Here is a 27,808-nt window from a genome sequence, read left to right as displayed (position 1 = left end):
TTTTTATCATTTAGCAATATTATAGTGTTGCGTAAATTTTAATTAATATTATAAAACTACTAAAATATTCATAAATGTTAGCATTTTATGTTGTGTTATGCATGATTAATGCGCTTACAGAAAATAATTTTATAAAAAAAAATATATTGCAAATCATTTTTTGGAAATAAAATGGTGCAAGATTTACAAAAATTATGACATTTACAAATATTCTATAATATATAGTGATTCTAAAATATATGAAGCCCATTTTAAACGTTTCATAATTCATGTCCGATTTTACAATATAATTTTATTTTTAATTTTATATATGCCGCGTATATTTTACATGATACGCATGCATATTTTAATATATATTTTATATATATATTATATTTTTGTTATATTTTTACTTTTCAAATGTATTACACAGCACATAACTATGAACAGAATTCTATCCTGAATTCTGACACAAATAACAGGTCGTCTCAAGTGAGCTTCTATACTGCATTCTCTCCGAAACAGAATCATACCATACAATTTCATTATATACCTAGATATATGTGTACAAACAATTACAGTATAATATTGCTGGCGTAGCACTGCAATTATTGGGTTGAGACAAAAGTTTGTAGCGCTGTAAACTTCAAAATTCAAGTAGCTGTAACTTTATTAAAAATGAACGAAATTTAAATTAAACAGAGTTTAAAAGCTTAAAATCTCTACTTACGAAAGATTATATATCTTGTGAGTTTCCGTGAGTTTGATCATTTTTACATACAAAAAACTACGAACTGAACAAAAATGAAAAACTTTCTTTTCACTTTGTGGGCCTGTCATGTGTTAAAAAAAAACTTGCCAAATTTTTTTACTTTTCAACGTGAAAGCTTAAAATTTTTCCGACAAAATTGTTTTTAAAAAATGTTCCCAAGATTTTTTGTTACTGAGTTATCGCAGATTAAATAAAAGGAGCATTTTGACTTTGATTGCTCATAACTCCATTACAAATCATGGTATCACAATTTAAAAAATCTGATTCTTAAAGCTGAAACTTTGTTCTATCAAATGATATAATTGTTAAATTTTTTAAAAATGTTTTTAAAAATGTAGACATAACACAAATGAAGTAGTATTACGAACTTCTGTTGTTTCAACCCAATACTTTCACCATTATTACTTTTATCGTTATTACTTATCATTAGGCAATAATTCCTCTCAGTGCATCTGTGTATAGACAGGTGCGAGCAATCGATGAATTCTGCAAATATTCATCATCCAATGAGAATTGCAATAAGTTGCTCGCATTATTGAATTCAGAGAATATGCGGTTATTACGAGAAACTGAAATATATGTACATATATGTATATAAGTCAAACTGCGCGCGTGCGTGAGACAAGGTAGGAGATGAGCAATAATTAATATATGCCGAATACTATTTGTCGAAACCACCGCGAGCAAATGATTACGCTTGCTGCGGTTATGTCCAGTATCTAAATAGACTAATCTAATCATTTATCTACACCGCATTTCTCTGTATAATGTTTCTCAACAATACAATGCGATTTAGCGATAATATTAACATTTTGTTACAGATTTTGTAGTGATTAGAATATATAATAATTAACGATATGATCTCGTTCTAAAAATTAACTTATTAATGGGGAAATTTAATTTGTTTCCAACTAACGTCATTTTTTAGGGAAACGTATGTTTTGCAGAAACAGACGCAAAGAGTTGTTCTTTAGTCGTTCTTTATTATTGCCTAATAGTACTAATGGTAGTAAAGATATATGTTTATGTCTTATTACATAGAAACTTATAAATGTACGATGATCGCCTTCGCCAACTATACGTCAAATTGTTTCCGATCGGATTTCTCGGTCCAATCATCTTGTATAGAATCTATTAAGAAATGGAAATGATCGACGTCGCTCGTCGACGATTTACCATTTCTACGAAATCGGATAGAGTATCTACAAGAATTCTAGACGTTTGTGGAGAAGAAATACGAAAAGGCTATGCGTGTTCGATGAAAAGGTATTTGCGAATGCACGCCTCGAGAATTCTTTCCGTCGATTCCTTTGCTCCTTACGAAAAATTGAAAATCGTCCCTAGGAAAGTAATTCTTTACGCGCGCGATGGAAGTTATACAGATAGAGTATTCATCATATATATATATATATATATATATGGCACTTGTGTACCGTTATGGATATATGCGAAAAAATGTAAAAAGTTTTAACATAGATTTATGGCACGAAGCAGCGATAAGAGGATAACCGTATGCCATGTAAAATCGCTTGTGTCGTCAAAATATAAATCGTCCGATTCGAAATAGCATATGCTTAACACACTATCGCAATGACATAGTGCGTGACGATTAAAATTTCCATCTGAGAGCAGTAGATCACAGACCAATTTCCATACTACACGATCGCATCTTTTACAAACGCGTCGAGTGCCGATTGGATCACAAATCACATGCTGAATACGTTACGCGTTAATCATCGATCACACAAAGTACATTTTATCCCGTCACGCGGTGTGTACACGCGCAATATATATTTATCTTATAAATTATTTCTTCCATCACTATAATATTTATACAGCAGTATAAATGACAGAGAAATACATTTTCAAATACAATTTTCCGTCATCCGGCTATTTGTAGAAATTGATTTTTTTGCATTCGTAAAGGATTAGCAGAGCGTTCTGTATATCCAAGCAAATTCATGAAAATGTATTTTCTGCATGAAAATATATATGTATATGCTGGTGCCTGATCAAACGAATCTTTTATGTCACGTAGAAAATTAATCGGTTAATCTCGTTGAATTTTATTGTAGTATACAACGCGAAGAATCAGTATTCGTTTGTTAATAACTCGTCGCTTGACCATACGTCGATTTTCGAGTCCCATCACGGGGGACATTGTTAGTGTACCAAAAAATAGAGAACCAATGACGTCACGGTCTATCGAAAGATTACAGGCCAGTGTGCCAGGAAGCGGCAAAAACGCCCCAAAGCAGATTACAACCCCGTTAGCACCGATGGTACCATATTCCGCTTGTGTCTATATATGAAAAGCGTATTGTGTGCGTTCATGTTCATGTGTGATGGTTGACTGCCATTTGTATGTACGATCGTAAATGTGTACGCGTGCGATATATATCGAAGTGTCGGCGTATTGTTACGATCCTTTAGAAATATGCGCGCATATGCGTATATATATCCGCTGAGGTTACGCATGTAGCCACGTATCGAACGCGCGAAATAGATGCGGTTGGCTGTGTGCGTCTCGGATCTCTCTCTGTACGAGGATTGCGTGTGCATATGTAGAAGCATGAGATGCGAGCAAAGTGGACTGTGACGTGGGGATCATAAGCATACGTGAGTGGAAAATCTGGTAGGCCCAAGCGTAAAGGTAATCGTTCTGGAATTAAGCAGCCCGAGGGATTAAGATGCATATATAGTCAGGCAGTTTTAGTATTGTGCGCTTTTGATGCAGTACTCCTCGACCATTGCACTTATGCTGTACAAGGCTATATCTGGTGAGACAAAGAAGATACTCTATCGTGATTCTGACAGCATTCCTTAATAATGCTGCTTTGTTTTGCGACCAATGATTTGACCCTCTGTTTCCAATCTGAATTTTTTTTTTCCACACAAGCGAAGTTTACTCTCAAATTTTTCCAAAATAAAGGAGGGCAGAGTTTGGTTTCCTCTCCTAAAATATCTTGTTAAAAAAACCTATTTAGTATATATAATTGAGATGTTGAAAATAACTCTGAATTTTTTTACATTTTTAAAAAATCTGGAATAGTAAAAAAACTTAGGCTGAACGGAAGGAGTAAAAATATGATTGCTGACGACGGGTTAAGATACATTTTATAGTCAAAGATGCGAGACGTTGTTTGCAATGGAATTCTTTATTCAAATCTCAGTTATTGCATGATTAATATAGCGAGATTAACGTAGCATGATTAATGTAGCATAAATTTTTTGGAAACCAAATGACGAATATCTGACGTGATGGCACAAATAGTTATGGAAAAAAATATCTGAACAATAAAAGAGAAACAACAGCTCAATGCAAGCGAAAGACAGTCGAAGACAATTTTTCACGTGGATAGTTTGGTGTTTGGAGAGCTTTGTGTCAATCCCTGGAATAAAAGAGTTCGCGGGAATGGACGTAGGATTTTCGAATTGTTGGAGCGTAGGTATAGAGACAGCATCATTTACTCCGTCTGTACCTGAAGCCACACGTATACCAGCCATGTATCGTTCTTCAATAAAATACTCTCTAGCGTACAGCTGTGAAAAGTTGAAAAGTCTAGGTTTTGTTAAAAACAGGAAGATTGTAGAAAAAAAATCGATGAAAATATTTACCTGATTGCACAAAAATATATATATATATATAAATAGGCCAAATTTGTTGTTTAGATGCATTAAAAAAATATGTCTATTTAAATTATTTTATGAAAATAATCGTAGATGATTATCTGCCTTAAAAACTGGATTAGACTATTGTGTGAATACGTTTTATAAATTAATAGAGTTTTCTCATTAAGACATATTAAAAGCGCGCGAATACGGCCACAAAAAGTTTTTCTTTATTCCCAGGAACAATAGAAATCTCGTTGTTTCACGACGGCTTTAGCGAAGGGAAATAATTGAGTCTTGTTTTTCTTCTGTTGCGGAGACCATTTTGTCGTCTTTTATCGCCCATTTTTTATTGCGATGCCCTTCCCTTCTTTATGCAGCAATACTTAGTCTTGTACTTTCGTCGGAGATAACACCGCGTCGCCGGAAGGTAATTTCCGAGATAAGATTCTCGAACATTGTTTAACGTTTTGTGTATAAATGGTGCTTTATCGCAATAGCAGAGAACATTTGAAACGCCGCAGTTAATGTTTATTAAAATAAATTGCATTATGCTCTGTTTAACTTGTGTTTCTAATGCTTTGTTAACTCTTGTTTTCTAATAAATACCATTTATATTATTTGCTTGTAACGTAATTTCTTAACTATGAAAATACGAAAATACCATGATGAAGTCAAGAGCAATAAAGTACATTTTTTATTCAGGTGTATAAAACTTAATTAAATATATTAACAGGTTATTACTCTTTATTATCAAGTTATGTACTTGAATAAACATGCAGTTACCATATGAAGGATCTCTCCGTTGAGAGATTTAAACGAGCGTGTCTTATATTCCCACGTGGCGAGTAACGATAACCGTGATATTATGTATTATAATACGCTATTGATATTACAACATTCAAGTAGAGCACTTTCATGTTTTGTGAGATTGAACCTCGTCAAGTTTCGAAATGATGTTCCCGAATAAGCAGCATTTATAATAAAGGGGTTTCATTGATTTAAAAAAAACTGTTATTTCTCTTTTATCAAGTATACGAGCAATATTAATTACTTTGGTAAAATACTGTCAACAATAATGGTATAAAACAAAACAACAATGAACAATTATTGTTAATTAAATATAAACAATTTAATGCACTATTTTCCCTTGGAACTTTGTTACAATTATTATATAATGTATATGTTTTCGAATGAAAGAGAGCGTTTTTCGATTAACGTAAAACTCTTCAACGATTGATGAAAATCGTTCACGGTGAACTTTGTACACGTAGCGAGTTATTAACTCGGATCAACCCTTTCTGCACACAATGCTCTTCTCTCGCGCGTTAACATGTCACACGATTACTTACGTGCCCGGCGACGTGACGCGTTACAAGAGACGCGGCGGTGCACGTCACCGCTGCAAACATTATGCCTTTGAGCATGCACACGCGTCCACATATTTCGGCCGCGTAGCGATATTCAAATAAACTGCATTAGAAAGATACGCTGGTATAATGAACTACAGCGAGGGAAGAATAATTCGGTGTTGGTAATTTTTTATGTTTCTGTCATACTTTTTGAGAAATTCTATGCGCTCCGTATATACTATATGAGTGATATAAGAGAATTACGGTTTTGGAGTTCACATGATGCTCATATGATACTCGAAATAGTTCTGTGTTCCGATACGGAAAGCCACATTCGATCGATTGTGATAACAGTGAGAATTAATGTATTCGTATATGAAATACCAAATGTACGCTGAATATACGCAAAATGCATAATACGAATAGTGACTTTAGAAGTCAAATTTTTCAAGCATTCTGTATATTACACTGTACATTTAATATTCGGAATGAGTTTGGGACATCACTAGCTGTAGCTAAAATTAATTCATGAGATGCGGAGAAAATAGCGGTTACATCTATGTAAGTTCAAAGGACTCGTTCCCGTTTCGTGTGATTGCACAGTCTTGTACCGTTGAGAATTAAAGCGAACGTAACACCTCGTCGGGGGGATAGCCGAAATGAGCCTCGCGAATTGACATTAATTTTCATGAAAACGCTCGAGCGTTACGATGGTAATATAGGAAAAAGTTGGTTATGTGCAACGGATGCACTTATAACCATTGTAAAAATGCAGCCAGCAGCGTTTGCGGTGATTTGAATTTTATGCTTGGTCTTTTTGGTTCTCGCTTTGTCGATTGGTCTGTATTTTTCATCTCGATATTACGCTTAGCGAATTGACATTACAAAGCTGTCATAAAAAATAAATAAAAATCGTTTATCGACATTTACAATTCACCTATTTCAGTATCTGTCGAATTTTATGATCATTCGGCATTATTCCATAAATGCTGCATTATTATTGCTGTAAGTCACTGGAGTACAACAATGGCATATATTATAGAAAAATCTAAGCAATAAGCGTATCGACCAATCACAATACAGAATATATAAGTAATACACGAAAACAGTTTTGATAAAATATATAAAAATTTAACTAGATATGTACATATCTGAAAATAAATTTTGTTAAACTATCAAAATAATTACGCAGGTCGTAGAACGTTCAAACTAGTTGCTAGAACGTCAAAACTTTTTGCAGCATTGCTCATGGTGCTTGAGTTTTCAACATAATTATTTTTCCAACAAAATTATTTTTAAACCTGTATTTACCTAAATTTTGTATATTTCAGCAAAATCGTTTTTTTCTTTCCGTGTACATCAAAAATTTGTGTGCTGAAATTTTAAAGAACTGTACCCGTAACATCCTCTGAAAGTCACAAAATCAAGTATCTGCCAATGAAAAAAAAATCGATACTCTGTTACGAACGTTATGGATGCCAAGTCAAGCAACGGATAAAAATCTAGAGGACAACATCGCGCTAGCCGGCAAAAAGATGCGAAGCTTTCGCCCCTAAACCAGGTAGAGCCGTCAGTCTGCGAGGCGTTTCCGGGCTTCGGGATATTGGATTGTCCTGTAACGTACCCAGCCTCCTATCCTCCGTTGGGCTTGACGTCGAGATTCTGAGCTTTACCTACCTACAACGTGGCCGCGACAAGACGTGACGCGACATGCACCCGCACGCCCCGTGTCTCTCGTCGATCGGCGAAACGATAGTCGGCACTGTCAGATTCGGAATTGCTTTGGGGATCGCATTCGAGGTGCCGACGTCCATCTCATGCTCACTTTTTCATCGCGATTTTTCCAAATATTCCGTCTACATGAAAAATTGATTCACTCTAGAAAGAATCTGCAGGATACCGTTCGTTCTAAGATAGATTTTTCTTATGGGATGATACATGAGTTATGCAAAATATAACTCATGTGTGAACAACCATGTTCGTATTTAAATTAGTTTTATCAGAATGCATTACTAATTTATTACAAAAAGAACGGTTTTGCTGAAATATCTCAATATTTACCTAAATAATATAGATCTGAAAATGTTGTTAATCGTCAAAAGAATTATGTAAAACGCTTAATGTTGATAATAATCCAAAGAAAATTAAAATAGTCCAAATAAAATTATTTTCAGATCTGTATAACCAAATTTTTAGATATTTTAATTTTTAAGTATGCTTTGCTCTCCAAATCGATATATTCGCTCAGAATACGTATACTCAAATTAATTTAATCACCATTCTCTAGAAATATAATTGTATATATTATTCAACTTACAATTTTCTTATCAAACTATATAAAAATTATTATAACTATTATTCCTTTATTCTCTGCACGATACAAGTAATATAACGTACTGGTTTAGTGATATTAGCAAAAGATCTTTCTTTGCGCACATTACTAATGTAGCTGAAGTTACTATTAAAAGTTTGTGAGATTATTTTTTTAATATGATCGAAAAAATAATGACGTACGAACAGTGCGAGTACATGAAAATAATGCAATAGTGTTGCATAATAAAATGGATATATTTTCAACTGACTATAAATTCGTTGAATGAATTATAGAAACCTGTACTACGTTATTATAAACCACCTCTGAAAAAAAATATGTTATTGTGATGTCGTGTTCGCCCGTTTATAAACTTGGCGGTTGACGATAATCCTGATCGACGAAAAAAAATGCGTCGGTGCATTCGATGCAACGAATTAAATGGCAGTCAGAATGTACCGATGCAGATTGGAAAATTCGGAATGCTAGCTGCACGTTTTTCAACCAATGCGAAATACCATCAGCATACATGGTGTACACGTGAGAGATAGTCGATAAAAAAACATCGTCGAAATCGAATATCTGAATCTGACGAAAATGATTCGCGAGCAACGATGTTGCTTTCACGAAGCCGCGCATACTTCCGTCAACTTCTTCTTTCTCCCATAGCAATTTTACCGCTCTGTGTAAATATGCGCGAAGTATGCGGTCTATGTGAGAAAATTGCATAGAGCTTTCGAAACACCTGAGCGCCTCGCGGAGAGTATATAGAAAATACGCAATAATGTTATACATAATGTATGCAAAACAAATACATGCGTAACGTTCTTATTCGATGTTTAGAAAAGCTAATTGTAATCCACTCGTTCGTAATCACCGTTGAAAATGATTTACTTTTGTTAGATATAAATTGTATAACCATTATTACAAACAACATATCTTTCTCTCAATTATCGGATAATATGCGAATAATTTGGTTGCAGCGTTTACCTGATAATTTGCAGATGAGAGTAATTAGATCGGCACGTCGTTTGTGCTTCTCCTCTCATCAGCCGTTTTCCAGCGTGTTCGCGAATTCGTACTGACGTATATCGATATCGTTCGCCAATGCACAGTTCGCGTCATAAATTTGATAGCATCCTTAATTAAATTCCGTTTATTTGTTTGAAGGCGTCGTGCATCGCGCCATTTGTACTCGGGTTACGGCCTTGCACAAATTTGATTTTGTCAAAATTCACGAGAATGAATTCGAATGAACAACTTTGTACATTTTACAAAATAAAACTAATTCGTATTTATACGATAAAATTATTATTTTATTTTTATTTAAAATTTAGGCGATACAAGCAAATATTTTTTACTTTATTCTTTTAACAATAAGGTATTGTTGTACGTACATGGTGCAGGTACTGCAGGTATATGGTGCGTACACGCATCGCTCGTTTGAATATTCTATATGAATACTCATGTTCAGTTATTGTTGTCGTTTACAGAATATTGATAAGATTGAGGGTAAATAAAAAGTGAAACGGTTTTAAAATGATTCTCTTTTTTTCTGTGTTTATAAAAATACTTGTTTTTTTCAAAAGATATTTTAATCAAGAAGTTTTTTCGTGTATTTTAATTGCGAAAAATATATGAAAAATGTCTACCGTTTGCAAACAGCACTTGGCAAATAAGAGCAATTTGTCGATAATAATTGAATGTCGAAGATATTTATTTACAATGCTATCGGCTGGAAGAATGTTATAAAATGCTATCGACTGGAAGAATGATATAAAATAATGATACATTTCTTAATATTCTTCATCGAGAATATTCAAAGGTAGTAACGTTGACTGATCTCATTTACGCATGACTTCTTAAATGAAATTCTCTACGTAATACATAAAAGTCAGAATACGTAACTTGATCTACGCGGAAACCAGAAGGAACTTTGGACGCATTAGTCGTACTAGCTTTTGGTGAGCTTACAAAGAATGAATATACATGAGTACAAAGGGTTCTTTTAATATGTCTCGCCTCAGTAATTTTTTCCACTAGAGAAACTCGTAATGGGTAATATTTTTATAGCGGCAGTTTCATATGGTACGATGTCTAGTATAATTCTCGAGCAAAGAGCCTTTTCCATAAAAAAAAGCTGCTGCTTGTCTTGCATCTGTGAGTGAAGCATTGAGGCCAAGAATTCATCTTTCTTGTAAAGATAAAACTGTAATACTTAATGGTCATTTAAATACGTAGTTATATCAAATGCTTCAACTGAATTTTGTATAAATAATTACATTTCTCTGAGAATCAGAGCTGATAATAAATAATGAATAATTAAACAAAAAATTCTTTATCTAATCACAATCTGCAAATTATGTATCAATTAATAAATACTAATAATTGCAAAAAAGCAAGTGAATGAAAAAATTTTGTTCTATAACAAACTATTTGTATATATAGCTGTGATTTTTTAAAATACTTATATTGTGAAGTCTATTACATACTTTTACAAGCCTTACAATTTTTATATAAATATATAATTTAGATTTAATTAATTGAATAACCATATTAATAAAAAATTGAATTTATTTATATCATGCAAATTATTATTATATAATATTAATATGTCGTGTTTAGATCACATATCAATATGTTGTCATATTATGTTGTGATCATATTATAATACATAGATAATTATATGTAATTAACATTTAATTATTAATTACGAGAGGTTCATGTAGTCCGTGAAACTATATAAATTTTATACTGAATCATTCATACAACTTGATTTGTCGCCAGCAGGAATTTAAATCCCTCAAATCCAAACTTGTTCTACTAGCGGCTCAATACTTTCCTCTTGGAACACGTTTCGATTTATCCCAGGAGAGCGGAAAGCCAGCAAACTTTGGGAGAAGAAGAAAGGTGGCTGCCGCCACGTGATTCGACAAGGGGTTGAATAAAGGCGAGTTAGTTCTAGGAAAGCCGGAGGAGAATCTATCCATGTATCCGTATTATCCCTTAGCTGCCGACACTTCGACCAACTTTCAGGTATCGATCCGCACCACATAGTTTACTTACAGTGTCTGTGTCGTCCTATTCTTGCAAAAACCTTAAGAATCTCTCCCGGAACTAATTTAATTTCCACACTAAGCAGTGATTGTCAGAGCCAATAATGAATCTGTTTTAAATAATTATTAATTACCTCTGCGAAAGTTGACGCGAATGGCGTCAACCATTACGATAACAAAGATAGAAATAATTTCGATCTTTTTAGAGATTTAAAGATGCATAAGCGAAACAATAACCCATAAACTTAACAAATATACATATATTATGGAAATTTAGAAAAATCTAACAGATTCGGACATCTGAATCTCAAAACAATTGGATAATTAGACATTAAACTGACATGCGTTCTAACATTGATATTGTATTTTATGATACCGTCTCTTAATCCGCGGTGCTACCATATTCTCAGGGGATGTCCAGAAATAAAATCCAGAGGATCATCCCGGTAGGGACGTCGTGCGTGAACAGGGCGGTCGCGCCAGTGTCGGGCTTTTCTGGATTTACGACTGGATATTATGCAGATGGTACTTGCATTAAATGCACCGACAGCGCAGTACGCTACGGACAGAAAAAAGATGCTGAAAGCGCGTCGAGGGCGAACGACGGCTCGCCCTGCGCGCGACCGACAGGCAAATTGTTTTCGTGTACCTGTTCTTTCGCGTGAAACACCCGGCGAGTGTAGGACGACCTATGGGGCGTTAGATATCGAACGGGCGGGAATCTATGCAAAAAGCGACATAGCATGCAAATTTGTAAATATGGAGATTCTGAAGCGATCCGCGATGCAAATTTCCCGCGCATCGAATTATGCGCGGGATGAGCGCGCTACACAAAATTATAAATTACCCTGATTCGTATGCATATTTAATTGATTTAAAACTGAATTTCAAACGGCGAATAATAATTAAATAATCGAATAATAATAAAAATGATTCGGCTAATCACGCCTGCCTGAATATTAAAGATACATATCGCTTATCGCTGGCGTGATTAAACTCGATTCATAGCGAACGAGTACGAATTTACACAAAGTACAAATTCGCTCTCATGATCATCGTTTATTTTTTATATAGAGACATACGCAATATCGCAATTAGTTCACCGCAGCGTTAACTGTAAAATTCATCATTATGACTGTATTATTAGCTTAAATTGTACGTATCATGAATTAAAACGGACTCGAGACCATTGATAATTCGACATATATGTCCACTGTTTGAATACCAATTATTTCAATCCAGTATTAATCTCTGTCGTAATGTTATACTTTTGTTCTTTGATTATCTATTACTGTACATTCTCTAGCAATAAAGAATCTTTCTCTTCCTTGAATAAATACCAGGTAGATATAGAAATTTACTGTACAGAATATAAATAATATGTAATAATGAGATAAGATAGGACGAATAAGTCATATTTGTAAACCAAATTTCTTCTTGGCAATGTAAGTTAAAGTGTAATAAATATTCTATTTTTCTGTACATTCTCTAGCTATTTCAATAAAAATGTGTTACGTACATCATGCAATAAATGTACATATACTGGGCAGATTTAATTGCGGCAAAGAGTGATAGAAAGTGCAACGATTTGCAACGATGGAAGGAAAAAAGAGAAAAGGCGACATTTCGATACAGTGAGTCATTTAGAAAAAAAAACGTTTAATTTGCAAGCATACGCGTACAATCGTGATAATTTTGCGCGCCTGTAAGCGAAGGGTACTTTTACGAAGCGCATTTATGGCCGTACTCGAGCAATCCAACGTGGTATCAAATACACAGCAACCACCGGTGCAAGGCGATTTCCGCATTTTCTGCGCGAACTCTTCCTATCGCCGTGATTTCGCGTTCCGCTGTTTTATTACGGCCGCATATTTGTACACAGACGTTATATACGGTCATATATGTACAAACTGGCGTACTTATGCGGGGTTTTTATCGTTTCTGGTATTAGAATATTTCAATACAGATTACGTTTGTTCAAAGATGGAAAAAAATAGATATTTATATTCTAAAAGTATCTATATATATATACCTTCTTTGTTAAATTCGTAATATAACAGTGAGGAACGTTGTGCAAGAAAATACAAGAAATATAAAAACTAATTTAATTGAAATAATAATATTACAACAGACGCAATCTGTGAAGCGTTACATCATATCGAATTATATAGAAATTGGTATAAATTTTCAGTTACGCAAGTTGATTATGCTAGAAAAGATTAAAGCAAATTGCAGCAACTTTTCATAAATGTGTCAATAAAATATACGTAACATATGAGCGATGCTAAATAACTTCCCTCGATAATTCCTGAATGACAATCGTTTGGGAAGGGATTCGAGGGTTAGAACGATTTGGATCGACGATTACCCACATTGGGATGTTCGGGGAGGATATTTATGGGCTTAGAAATCGCAGTAGGCCGACAAACGATCGTTACCTCTCAGAGTGTATTTACTGCCATCGTAATGCACGAATTGCTAGTTGATGTGAAACGATCATTTAAAGCAGATTGCATTTGTCAAAGAAAATTATCATTAATTAACTACACGAATCTAAGATGAAATATTAATTGATGTAATTTATACAAATTAATATATATTAAACACTAGTGAATGAAAATCTACCGAGAAATATTCAACACAAATAAGCGAAGGTCACATTTGGTCCGTGTTTTAATATCTACTAATATTTTATGTAAATTTTTGCAATTTCCAGTTCAAGTAAACTGCGCCAATTATTTATCGGTCTTGAAACACAATCCTAAGCTGAAGATGAGGTTCGTAATATTTGGCAATTTAATATTACTGATGCTAATAATAATCTTCAAAAAACACTGAAAGAAGTTGAAGTATGGCTTCAGTTTAGGACTATGTTTCAAGACCGATAAATAATCGACGTGCGATTTGCTTAAACTGAAAATTATAAAAATGTTTATAAAAGTATTATTCAAGATCCGTTTCGGTCGAATATGATTTTTTCGCTCATTTGTTTAATATATCTTAGATTTGTATAATTGCTTGTCTCAATTGTTGAAAATAATGTTTATTTAAAGATATGTTCTTTTTATTAATAAAGCATGATTGTGTATACCTATAATTGTATTTGTAGTATTTTAAAAGAATCAATCGCATTTGAATTCAGGATGCTATGTTTAACAAAAAAAATCATGTGCAATGACTAAAACGGATACAACGAATATTTTCTTGGCCTGTTTAAAGAATATTTGTATTCTCCTCACAAACTGGCTAGCGACGCGAGAAACTATGACAGGTGCCAATGCCCGATATTATCTTTAGATAGAAGTTTCGTACTTTCAAGTGACAGTTGATCCTTGCCATTTCTCAAAACGATCCATCGTCGACTGACATCAGTTCTCCCGAAAGATAATCGAACAGGAATGTTCTATACTTTTCTCGTGTGTGCGTACGGTAATGTTATCGACTCCTTCTCACGTCGCGCTCTCATCCCCCATCTCTACGATCTAGCCGGGCTCTTACTACGTCCGAAGAGTTTCTACCCGATTGTGTACACAGTCCCGATAACGAGGAGCTCGCGCATATACAGCGCTGAACACAAAGCAAATATTGAGCCTTTATCGACCTGACCTAACGTGATCTGCTGAAGAAAATCGCTATCCAAGATAAAGCTGAAGGCGCAGGAGAGAGAGATATACGTGAACTACTATTACACAAGTACCTTATCGATCGTCTATATTGCGTCCTTGTTCGACGACTAATGTAGTGGATGTACTAGTGTTGGCTATGTAGGCACGTGTACACGTGTACGTGTGCATACATACACATATGTCATTAACTGTACTGCGCAATCCTGGATTATTCACAGATGTGCTTCAAAATTCTCTCAGATATATGTATATAATCTGATATTTTTATTTCATAGAAGGTACTAGATTGTTGATAATATTGATTTTGATATATTTGAGAAATACGAATTTATTTTATTCTGTTGTATGTTTTCCATCAGCTACATACGTAGAGAGATAGAAGTATTGATTTTACTGCACTAAAGCAGTATCGAACGTGTGGTGCTCGCTACTAATTAACGATACGCTTGGCTATAATTGCCAATTATACATTTCGTTACGCAGAAACATAGCATTAGAAGGGAAAAAATTGTAATATTTATATTTTAGCTTGTTTTAATATATTTTATATATATGACTATTAGTAAAGATTTCTAAAAGGAATTTTAAATCTCTAAATCTCTCTTGTGTTGCATTAATAATTTTTAACTCCACACGGCATACACATAATATTCATAATTTGTTAATATTCTTTATTACGTATTTTATACAGAAGTGTTGACCCAGCATATTTTAAAATATAAAGGGTTGATAATATCGATACCTAGCACAGCTGCGGATAACTCTTGATGAAGACTAATGAATTACAGGAAAGAAGTGCGAAGCGAGAGGGTGCTGAAGGAAGATAAAGCAGACGAGGGTTGACGTAAGCTTTAAGTGTCGAAAAGAGATAATGATGAAGGGCGATGATGGCATTCGATGAGAAGAATATCATTGTAATAGTTTTAATTATTATTCTTAATGAAAGGCACTATTAAATTCCTGTCAAGAGTTTATGTTTTTATAATGATAAAGGTATAGCTAAATACATTCCCTGTGAGAGATAAACGACATTGCGCGATACAAGAACGCTATTTATAATGTAATGAAACTTCATCAACGTTATATCTATTTTTCGACAAATCGCTAAATATATTTTGCAAGATAAATCGCGTTACCATGCAGCATCCTGCCATTTATGTATGAGACGGCAAAAATTTTCACACGTAGTGACATTAGTAATCCATTGTTCGCATAAACCACCGACGTCATAAATTCTACGTAAGGTCACAAATGAAAACATGAAACATTAATAAAGCGAGCCACGGAGAGATCAAATATGTAAATCTCTCATCCATGCCGGTTTTCAAGGTAGCAAATAGTATAGCTGAAACAAGAGCTAGAGAAGGGCCGAGCATTATTTCTGTTCTGGGAAAATGGCGGAGCCATGGCACGAAATTCAAGTTTCGTCTTTGCTGCTATGCTACGAAAAAAATGCGGAAAAAAATAAAATCTCGTTAGAAAGAACGTAATTAAAAACTATAGTTTTGAGCAGGAAAACCCATAACATCCTGTTCTCCTACTAGCGACTTTTTAAGCAGTTTTGCGCGTAGTACGCGCTCGACCAGAGTGCAATGTTCTTTACCAGTTATAAACGTTAATGAAGCACATTGTGCAGTAGCATGTAGGGCGATTTTCCTCTGCAAAAGCAATTAACCCTCCTAGTGCTAATGTTTCTCATAAAAGATGATTTTTCGTCACTTATTCTGTTTAATCTGTAGACATTTGCCAAATATGTGTCGTAGATCAATTACCACGTGTTTTATCACATTTACATATATTTACATACCTTTATATTTATTTTTATGATAGATTTTTAAATTAATCTTAAAAGATTTTATAAGATTAATATTTCTTTATTTTAAATGTACTTTACATATATATCCTAAAAAGTAACGCGATAAATTTAACTAACTCTTATTAGGAATATCTTCTTTATATGTATATGTGTGTATATATTATACTTACAATATAGTATTTTCTGAGCAAAATTTTGAAATATTTTACGCGTTGAAGCTTTTCACGTTACTTATTCAGTCATGTTGTACTTTTAGAATTAATAATTTATGTTGCATTCATGCAATTCTTCCGAGAATTATTATCTAAAATATGTAAAAGTTATCTTTACTTTATACATATTTGATGTCGAATAATTCGAAGTGAGGATAAGAGAAAGTTTACACGGAGATAAAGAAGGATAGTTTATACACTCTGGAAAAGCGACAAAAGTGGAGCGACAATAGCATCTCTAGGAGCAAAGATGAAAGGTCGGTGGAGAGAAGTATTAGGTAGAGACTTATTGCTTCAGTAATTACTACTAATAGCCACCCCCTGAGTAGCGAGGGCAAAAGGAGGTGGTTCTATACTATCCCATACTGTCCGGGAGTACCTGAGAGAATTCCATGTTGGTAAACATCCGGACCATAAATTTTTCCAGGATTCCGTGGAATTTTCGTGCACTTTACGGGATCCTCGCTGGCGTTCTACGTCGCTTCATACTGCGAGGCGCTAAAGCTAAGAGGAAATGTTATCGTGAAAGGATGATGGACCAGTGAAGAAATAAGCTTCTTATGATGAAGGGAAGGGACAAATAACAACGTTGTTTAGGATTTTACGGTTGCACATGATTGTCCCGAGAGAGAGTTCAATATGTCAAAGTTTACTACACTCATATCGAACGGTGTTTGTTATTCGTGTCATATTTACTCATAACTTTGTTACGCGGTTGTATATCTTTGCGCGGATAATAAAAAAAATTGAATAAATGGAATTATACACGTCGCCATTTCCTTGACACGATAAATATAAAAATAATTTAATTACATAAAAATCGGTTGTTTATTTCGGTGTATTTATTCATAAAACACTGCAACTCTCTCTTGCTATGAGAGTCACTATATGATAACGATATCTCCCGGAGGTAGCACACAATATAGGCACGCCACATTGAATGGTTGGTGCGTGATTTATGATCCGTCTCTATCGCGTCCTTATTCCCTTACCTCGTTGTCCCTGTGCAACGAGTCGGCTTATGCTTCTATAGATATAACTTGCCTCTTCTTGCAGTGATTTCACGAAACTATTGATATAGCATTATGGTACACAGTTAAATGGAATTTTAAATTGATTTAAATATATTTCATATTTTTATACTTATACGTGTATTATTTTACTTTTACTATATTATATTAAAATTTTTTTTATTCAGTAATAATCCCAGAATATTTCTCCCAAACTTGTACCTACGTGACACATCTACTGTTTTTAAAGCTACTTCAAACATATCAATTGCAGCAGAAAAAGAAAAAGAAGATACATTACGTATGAAGGGCCTCTCGCTTAAAGCCTCTGTCGCCTAAAACAGCCCGTTCTGCCCTCGACAAAATCTGTGTGATAACGTTGAGTAGTACTAGCAAACTCGTTGGACGGAATTGCGGGACGTAGCTAGACATCGAATAGCTCTCGTGTGATTTACAGTCTAGCCCTATCAACGTCCTGGCCTTTCGTCATGCTACCCTTCACATGCCCTGCTAAGCCGGAAGACGAGCGTTTCTATGAAATAGAAACATCTTGCTGGGTTTCGCGCGGCATAAGCCAACGCTCGAGATATATTTTATAGGGTAACATTTCCCTGACGGTGTTGCCGTGTAGAAACACCCGCGGAGGAGTATCCCATACATCAGGGTTGCACCTTGTCTCTTAACGCAGCGACTCTCAATGGCGAGCGACAGCGTCTTTAAATAAGAAATACATATAATCCGCGAAGAAGATAATACATCACGGTTGATTACCTTAAATTATTTAGATATCTTTTATGAGGTGTTCTCGCGTTTTATTAAAAACACAAGAAAAGATTAAATGACGTTGAAATTTTTCCGTAATTTTAGTTTGAATGTGTATCTCGTTTGCTTTTTAAACGACTCTCAAAAAGATATATGAACTTTCACCTGCATTTCGTAAAACTTTGAAATCTTCCTGCTAGTAAAAAAAAGGTTCCGAAAGATAAAACTTGAGAGCCATTGCTTCCTTTCTCTTTCTATCTTAATACTTCTATCCCTTAACATTTTTCTTGTTTCTTTTAGTTATTTTTTTCTTCTTGTCTCGTTCACCCTAAACGTACCGTTCGTATCCTGACCTACTTTACTCTAGCAGACTCTTACCAAGTCTGTCGTCTTTGCGATTACTGTCACGCACGTCCTATATGTCTCGAGATACTTCCTGTAGCTCCCCTTTATGAAAATGGCTGCATTTTGTTATCAGAGAAACTCGATTAAAACATGTCTCATTTCCTTTAACAAATTAATAAATTATTTCGCCGATATCTTAATGATATTTTTTAACCATATCTTATTCCAACTTAATTCTCTTTTTTTGCGTAAACCGCGCGCGTCCACTGATTTATTATTTACATCCAAGTATCCACTGGTTTCTGTTGTCTCATACATACCACCTAATCAGGTTCTTGATGAGCCGCGGGCAAGTTGCGAATCAGAACGTAATACCTGTGCTTTCAACACCCAAATTCGGAGAGCGGCTAAATAACATCTTCGACGCAGGCAGCGCCGGTAGACGATACTGCGGCTGCTCCAGATCGTAATATCGCTTTAATTATGTGCGCCGTATTTGCGCCGGGTCGCGTTATTAATTTCGGGTCCTCACGCCGAGAGACTTACCGTTACGACCTCGGGGGTTATGTCGGATCCCAGGAACCCTCTAGTAGGAACGTCGTCGGGCACGGAGACGTACCGTCAGAGGATGGGTGTGCAACCCTCCCCGGAATACACGTCTGCACGTACGATGCATCTGCTTGGCGCAGCACACGGCTCATCTTCGAGATGTTATTGCGCGAGCGTAGCCCATCCCTCGTCCTGCCGTATGTAAATTATTTCGGGCGCTAAATTAAACAGGTGAAACGGTGTTACGCGATAAGTTGGCGTGAACAGGATTGCTCGACGAAATATCTCCGTTTTAGGATGTTTACGACGGTTAGAGTTTTCGGATTCGTGACGTTGACGTAGACGCGGGCGAGCTAGTTCAATTGCGAGTTTGGAATTACTGTTCTTTTTGCGCGATAAGAACAACAATATCCGAGATATTCGCTTCAATTTAAGTTGTCTTCGCCGACGAAAGTTCTGACGTGACTGAAGTACCACGTGATGAAAAGCAATAAGTTTCAATGATACTCATTATGTAGAACGTTCGTACTTCCCTATTAATTTGTAATGTACATAAAATGTAAAAAGTCAAGATACATAAATATATAGTTATTGAAACGATTTATATAAATGTAAAAAAGAAATCGGATATTCTATAACGCGCGCTGTTTATCATATCTATTAATTAATTTTACAACTTCTTTTATTATTTATGTATACATAGGTATTTAAATCATCATCTATGAATGATATCAACTAATCTTCTTCTTATCATCTTTATCGCGGCATCGGCACTATTTTCAATCATCAATTGTTTCTATCACCATCGCTGTCTCTTGGAACAGGTACATACATACCGCTTACAGCCTACGACTGGAGCTAGATCGCACTTTATTATTTTTCACCGATGTAATTTTTCCTCGTTTTCCAGACAGTTTGGCCGGGCGTCTCGCGGAAAATATCCCCGCGGATTGCGGTCGCCGTGCAAAATAAATAATCCCTCCGTCGCTTCCGTTTCTCGTTTCGTTCCGCTTCGCGTGTCACGTGTCTGTTCCATTTTTATTGCGACGAAGCCACCTCGTTACATCGACCCGCGTATCTATTTATTTTTTAAAAATTGTGTGCGCTTTTATTTCGTCCATTTTTGAATGCATAATGCGGTGTGCAGAGATTTCATTAGACTGTAAAAATAATAACGTTCGTAATACTCTGAAACTGCGAATTAAAGATTGAAGGCAGCAGAAAAAGAAATCAGATGTTCAATAAAATATGCGCGGTATCAGTTAATTCTACAACTTCTATAATTATTTATATAAATGAAAGATTTCATTTTTTAGCATACCGCAATGCTTTAAGACGCTTACGTTATTACAGTATGCTTCTAGACGGCAGTTCGAAGTTCTCGGATAAAGCAATTAACGAACAAATGCGAATAGAGTTGAAGTTTCGCCAATCGCTTTCTCTTACGCAACTCATTTTACTTGCCGAACTGTTATGGCTACTTAGAATACATTATGAAGACGTAGCGACGCCGCATACTGTCGACTGCTGCGAACTTTACTTGTTGCAAGTATCTACGCTATATTAAAGTGTTGGCCACAAATAATCTCGACAGACACAATATTGATTTAGGTTCTTAGAACACTATTGATTGGAATTGCATTAAGCATTATTCGGATTATCTATTCATTATGTACATTCGTGTACTTCAACATTAATTAAATAAAATTATAGTTATATAATATAAGTTGTTGTATTCATAAATTAGAACTGTAAATAAGAAATTAGAAAAGAATTAATTTCCTATATACGTGTATTTATATCTGTAATTGTAAGGATTGAAAGGAGGTAGAGATTCGACTTGGGGAAATACTTTGAATGTCTTCCTAAAGTGCATAAACTTTCGAATGTTCTAGGTTGCCATGTAACGAGAATTTACGAATGATTGTCACTTATTGGAAGACTATCGATCTGAAACTTGTGGAGAACTCTTTGTCAATTTTATCAATAAAGGAGATCTAATTGTGATGATAATTTAATACAAAATTACTATAAGCCTTTTTATTTAACTTAACAAATAGATATAAAGTTCTCAGAATTTCTTTCTATTTCTGTTTTTCTTTCTTTTACAAATTACACCAAACAGACAGTTACATGTGTCATTTTTCACAATCTTAAATTATATAATTGATTTTGCATGCACAATATGCAATATTAAAGACTATTAGCCAATATTTAATGTAGTAAATTGTTTATAAAGAATACACTTCGAGTTCTTTATTATAAAACACACACTCGTTTTGTGAGACGTATCTGTATTTATTTTCTGTTTCTTTTAAACTCAGATCAAATTGCTTTAATTAGAGCCCTTCAATTAGTGAATTAGGTTTTAATTAATATATCCGATCTTTTAAAATCCAGATAAATTTGGCATTGCGACTGCGCCTGCTCCAGTCTCCGTCACGTGTGGAAGTATTATTTTAATGTCCTTTTTAATCTTAATATTGACCTCTGATTTTGTCAGCAAATATTTGAATAAACCTTTAACAAACTGCCCTTGTGTCTTATATTTCTCAAAATCGAAGTCCTCGTTGTCTTGAAGAAGATTAGGATTTTGAGCTAGGTATGTTATTATATCATTATACGATAATTTCTCTTTATATGACAATTGATCGAAGTTCACCGTCTCCTGGATCATGTCTCCTAGTTGTACTTCAGCCTTAAATACGTACGTTTCGACCCACATCCACACGATGGGCAGAGCACCCATATCGGTGAATTCTACTTTGTCCTTGTAATATCTTAATGCTTTCAGAACACTTTTATCGATACTTATTGTACCGGATAATGAAATGCGAATAATTTTATGCAATAGTTCTCCGCGAGACATGATTACTGGTGGTTTAGCTATATTTAATTTTTCCAAAAGAGTTGGATCGTCGAGATATTGCTCTATATCCTCTATCATCGTCGTTTCAGTATCGATCTCAGTTGTTGGAAGAGCGGAAATCAAACTCGTCAGTTCAGGTAACCACTGACCTGTAGTTTCAGACTTCATCTTCACGAAACTATCTTCAGATACTTGAATGCTCATCGATGGTAGCTCGAAAGCTTGTAAATAATAATCAATTGCGGATTTCAGTTTTACATTTGCTTGAATTATTTTACTTTTCTGTAGCTTGTGCAAGAGCGTTATCAGAAGTGTAAGTTTATTTGGATACACCAATGGTTGAAAATCTGGTCCAAGTATTTCCGTAATTTTTTCAGATATGAAAATCATTTCGATAGGCTGTAATATTTTCGCAAGTATATGTCCTTTTTCCAAAGTAGGCAGCAGATCATCGTAAGGATTAGATGGATTTACAGATTCCAACAATATCTTAGGATTGACGAGAGGTACAGTGATACTGTCGCGTAATGGTTTATCAGGTGGATTTTCGCTAATTTTACCTTTGGTTAAGTCATTCGGGTTAAACGTAGAATATATGACACCTGATACCAACTTCTGTGACGAAACTACGACGGGTAATAATGTCGTTGGACTCACATATTCTATAGTGACAATGTATTGATTAATTATGCTCGTCAATTGCGAATTCTGTGTTACTTCCGGATAAGTTATGGCTTCTTTAAGTATTGATGACAATAATGCAATATTTGTGGGATAAAGTTTTATATCCACATTCTTCAGGATTTTCTTAACATAATTTTTACCAAATATAATAGACAATGGTTGTAACACTTGAGTTACTATTGGTAAATCACTATTTTGCATGAGCTTATTTATATCTGGCGACTTTAGAAGTTCCTTGATATCTGGTAAAACCACTTCAGGTTCCGTTGTGTTATAATCATCGTTCGTCGTTATAACTGGGACGTTATTACTAGATAGATGTACTCTAAGAGGCTGATCAGTTTCTATAGACGGAGGTAATACTATCGCGCTTGATACGACATTCTCGGAATGCACTTTTTTTTCAATGCTGTCTAATAATTGTGATTTAGTATGTTGAGTTACCGTTGTTTTAGTAGATTTCTTCGTTGTGACTTCTTTAGTTACTTCTTCCGATGAAAAAGTTTGATCTTCACTTTCCTTACTTGTACTCGGTAATTCTTTTTCATCGTAACCTACTTTTGAGGATGGAATATATATATATTCCTCTACTTTGGAATTACTATCGTCAGCAACATGCTCTGTCGGTATAGGTGTTGTGTATCGCGGCTGCATTTTTCGTGGTTTCGTTGGATAATAAGTTCCCAAAGAAGGAACATCAGATATTAATGTCGTTAACGAAGGTTTCGAAGTTAATGGTCGATTCGATGTACGTTCTTGAGTAGGTACATCGGATTCAATGATGTGTGTTTGGGTGAATTTTGGCTGGGTGACTTTTGGCTGGGTAATTTTTGGCTGGGTGACTTTTGGCTGGGTAATTTTTGGCTGAGTGACTTTTGGTTTGGTGACTTTTGTCTCTGTGATATGCGCTTGATCTATTGTTGGCGATACCATTTTTGGTTTTGTAGAGTCGATTTCTGTAGCAATTCCCGTTTCCCATTCTACAGTTCCAACTTGCAATTCATTTTGTACAGCGGGACCAGTTTTATCAACATATTTATCTATGTTCCATACGTACGAAACTCCGTTGATGCCACCTGAAGGCACATTATTTGTATACATACTATCTGTCTTTATTGCCACTCCTATTGGATTCTCCCGGTCTTGGTCCCGATCTAAATAGAGATTTACATCTACTGGTTTTATGGAATATTGTGTGGTGTGGCTTTCTTTTAGTTGCTGAGGCTGTGGAGTTGTTTTCAGAATATACGCTACGTGTTGAATTTTTTTTGTTAAAGCCAAGGATATATTATTTTGTAATTTTGGTACTTGCTGGAATGTATTCACCAAACACTGTTTTGGTACCTCACACATCTCTTTTTCCGTTGGTATTAAGGTACTCAAAAGCACAGCTAGTTTTGGCTGTGAAATTAACTCAGCTTTTATGGAATCTACTGTTGACTGAAGTACTTGATCCACATCAGAGACCTGCACAGATTCTAAAAGTACCAATACATCAATTTCGGGTGACACAAACGGTGTGAAAATTCTAGAATACTTTTTCATAAATACAGCTGATAGCAAAGCTGAAGCCGGCTGTTGTACTGAATTAGTATTTGGAGACCTTGGAACGCGAATTGTAAGTCTTGTTAGGAATGCCAATAGAAGATCTGATAGATTGTTGTAGGCAAATTTATTGAATCTCTTAAGAATTTTAGTCATATCCTCGTTTCTGTAATTACGTACGAAGTACGTTAGTAAACGATCTTTCATACGAATCGTATCTTCATCAAACTCCTGAGGAATAACCGCAGAGAGAAGCATTCCTATATCTATATCTTTTTCCAGCAAATGATGCATATATTTTAAGTTTGAATCAAGGTAAGTTGGAACCGTTACGATCTTCATGTGATGATATATGTAAGACGTAGACTCCTTTACGCCCATTTGTAAGTTTGAATTAAGAATTTTGGTTAAGACAGAAAAAACAAGTGTATAAGCGTCATTGCCAACAGGATTTTCCCCAATTGAATCCCAATCATTACTATCGATGATATTATTTCTTGTTAGATCATACAGATATCTGACGTTTTCTTCCAGTACGGGATCCTCGCTAAGGTTTGGTAAGTTTATCAGTATCAAACCGAATAGTTCTTGCGACAAAGGTAACTTTTTTGTTTGTAAATTATAAATAAGCTTTACAAACACTGGACCAAGAGCTTTCTGGGTGATATTTGAATTTTCATCGTATCCTATCATTTCTTCGTTTCTAATTCTACTTGTTGAGAGCGTGTTTAAATTAATATCGGCAAGATAATCAAACGTCTCAGATTCTGTTGGTTTTAGTAAAGTATTTAAATCAATTCTGTTCCATTCTATCTCATTGGCTAAGTATTTAGCCGTACATTGAATATAAGATGGTAGATTTTTTATCAGCGATGACAATACGATACTTGTCTGTTGATTCTTATCTGTGATGTCCAATTTAGGTAAAATAGTTAATAAATTGTACATATAAACCATTTTCTTCTTGAGGAATTCATAAAGCGTTTCCAAGGATGTATGTTGTTCTTCTGTCAAATTGTTTTCACGGCCGTAAAGCAAGTACGAGAAGATATAAAGTATGTTATCACGGAATGTCACTGATAGTTTTAAATTCTCTATTACTGCGTTCTTTTTAGTTTTGCCATTTGAAACATTTTGATCACTTGTTAGTTGATATTCATAGCCATAGCTATATTGTCCGAACGTCATCGGATTCAAAGATCTTCGTACGACGCCGAAGTCCGAAAGAGAACGTAGTAGAACATCATTACTTGGTTTGTGCCCAATTGCCTTCAATCAAAAACATCTTTTATCGTTATACTAAATTACGATATATATAACAGAAACAGATGCTTATATTATAACAAATAAAACTCATGTATACAATTTTGTTATTATCCCATTTTAAGATTATTATATAATTTTGAAAGAGATTTAAGATTATTATATAATTTTGAGATATTCTCACTTACTTCTATTTTTAATTTTGTACGGTGTTTGCCCTGAAAATGAAAGAAGTCTAATTATTACTATTTTACCTAATAAAATATAATACATAATTCGTTTTTAAAATTTAACAAATTTTAACAATTTTCTTTGCTTTAGTTATTTATACAGATTATCGAAATGATAATATATTCGTATCTAAAAAATAATCTATATAGTTTCTAGTATTATAATATTTTTGTTAAAAAAAAATGTTAAAAATCTATGTCGACATAATAAACTTACTGCCGCAAATGCACATCGCACGAATACTGTTCCAGTTATAACGACAAAAATAATAGTTATTACATTGTTCACTATCATTTTGTAAAAAATTATGGCCGAATCAGGCCAAATGGAATTTTATAAAATATTCGATTGTTGTTTGTACGTGTAAAACGTTTCACATTACACAATATTTCGTTAGATTTTAAAATCACTGCGCTTGCAGCGCATCACGAAGACTGAGGTAAGTTTTAACGAGGGCGGTGCCTTTATATGGAACAACAATCGAATTGACATGGTTAGAATTATGTAGGTGCGTGTACGCGACCGCCGGCTGAGAATGAGTAACTCAGCAGGCGCATGTTATTGCTAACTGATAATTAAATTTTACTGTTTCATACGTCGGTATTCCCCTCCCACTAGTTCCTTCGATTTGGTTGGTCTGAGCTGTTGCATCGAGTGAGATGAGATACGGTTATTTGATTTATTATTCTTGATACCATCTTTAAACGACCCAGATGTTGTATTACTTTTATATTACAAAGAGATTATTCTAGTACTGAATTTCTAACGCAGAATTTAATCCTCGGATTGTCATTCGATTTGGTTGTAACAAAATATAAATTTTTCAAAAACTGGATCGCAATACATCGTGACAGATGGTATTTAATTATTAAACAACACACAATTAGGAGCCGCATATTTTTTATTCGCAAATGATGTTGGGTTACATATAAAAAAAATGTATTGATCAAAGTTTGATCTTTCAATAGATTAAAAATTAATCACTGTATGATTGCACGAGAAACAATATAAATATCTCATGTGGGGAAATATACACAGAATAAATATGAATGTTGGAAAAATACAAAAACATTGGATCAGCTTTGTTTGAAAAATTCGCAAAAAAATCAGGCTTTGCGGTATTGTCATTGATGCATCAAAATTTCGTTGTTATCTCACGGATTATTTTCAATATCTTTTCAAAGCGATTTCTTCCTCGTGCTTTGATTCTATGCTACCGTACTAAAAATTTCTTTTTTTAAAAATAGTAAAAATGATTTCAAGACCAGAGAAAACTAGTTTTTACATCATCCTTTGAGCAAATTTCTCCCAGATATTTACGCGTACTCGCACATAAACATTCGCGTAAATTAATTTTTTAATGTAACATTACATAAAGAAAAATTCTTATTATCGCAATAGTTGATTAGCTGATATATCCAAATTAATAATCATCCTTATAGAAGTTATTGTAATCATGAAAACGTATAAGATAACGCAAACAAACGCTCATATAAATGCAACATTTAATGTGCGACACCTTATAGTCTTATTTACAAGTTCCAAGCCATTTCATATCTTTTCTATAGACACAGACATACAGTTTGAAACGAGATACTCTGGTAGCTATACGCGCGACAAAGCTCACTGCGCTGCTCTCCTCTGATTGAGCGCGGTATATTTTTACTCGACTGGCCAATAAAACCGAAGCTGACAATCTACTATGTCCCCTAACAAATGACAACAGATAACGTGCGACCGAAAGGGTCACACCGTCGTGAACGATAAGGTGGCAGGACAATGACGAATAGGCCTTCGCTGGATGGTTCGCGGAG

The 27,808-nt window shown here is 34.6% G+C and overlaps 2 protein-coding genes across 2 annotated transcripts in view; one reads left to right on the top strand and one right to left on the bottom strand.

The window, feature by feature from the left end:
* The window catches only part of LOC108769448 (TWiK family of potassium channels protein 18), a 52,906-nt gene that overhangs the window by 21,245 nt on the left and 3,853 nt on the right, over window positions 1-27,808 (top strand). The gene's annotated exons all lie outside the window — the stretch shown is intronic.
* LOC108769440 (uncharacterized) lies at window positions 21,473-26,420 on the bottom strand. The gene is made up of 3 exons (XM_018520452.1): window positions 26,211-26,420; window positions 25,952-25,981; window positions 21,473-25,769 (listed from the first exon to the last, which is right to left on the bottom strand). The coding sequence occupies exons 1-3, from the start codon at window positions 26,286-26,288 to the stop codon at window positions 21,792-21,794; spliced, it is 4,086 nt and encodes a 1,361-aa protein (XP_018375954.1). The 5' UTR covers window positions 26,289-26,420; the 3' UTR covers window positions 21,473-21,791.

Source organism: Trachymyrmex cornetzi, unplaced genomic scaffold (assembly GCF_001594075.2).
Source record: "Trachymyrmex cornetzi isolate Tcor2-1 unplaced genomic scaffold, Tcor1.1 scaffold122, whole genome shotgun sequence".
NCBI classification, from domain to species: domain Eukaryota; kingdom Metazoa; phylum Arthropoda; class Insecta; order Hymenoptera; family Formicidae; genus Trachymyrmex; species Trachymyrmex cornetzi.
This window is presented reverse-complemented; position numbering and strand designations above follow the sequence as displayed.

Coding starts and splice junctions, on each gene's coding strand:
- LOC108769440 (XM_018520452.1), bottom strand. CDS start 26,288: ATGATAGTGAACAATGTAATAACTATTATTTTTGTCGTTATAACTGGA. Junction 25,982..26,210: donor TGCGATGTGCATTTGCGGCA/GTAAGTTTATTA, acceptor TTTCATTTTCAG/GGCAAACACCGTACAAAATT. Junction 25,770..25,951: donor GTACAAAATTAAAAATAGAA/GTAAGTGAGAAT, acceptor TTTTGATTGAAG/GCAATTGGGCACAAACCAAG.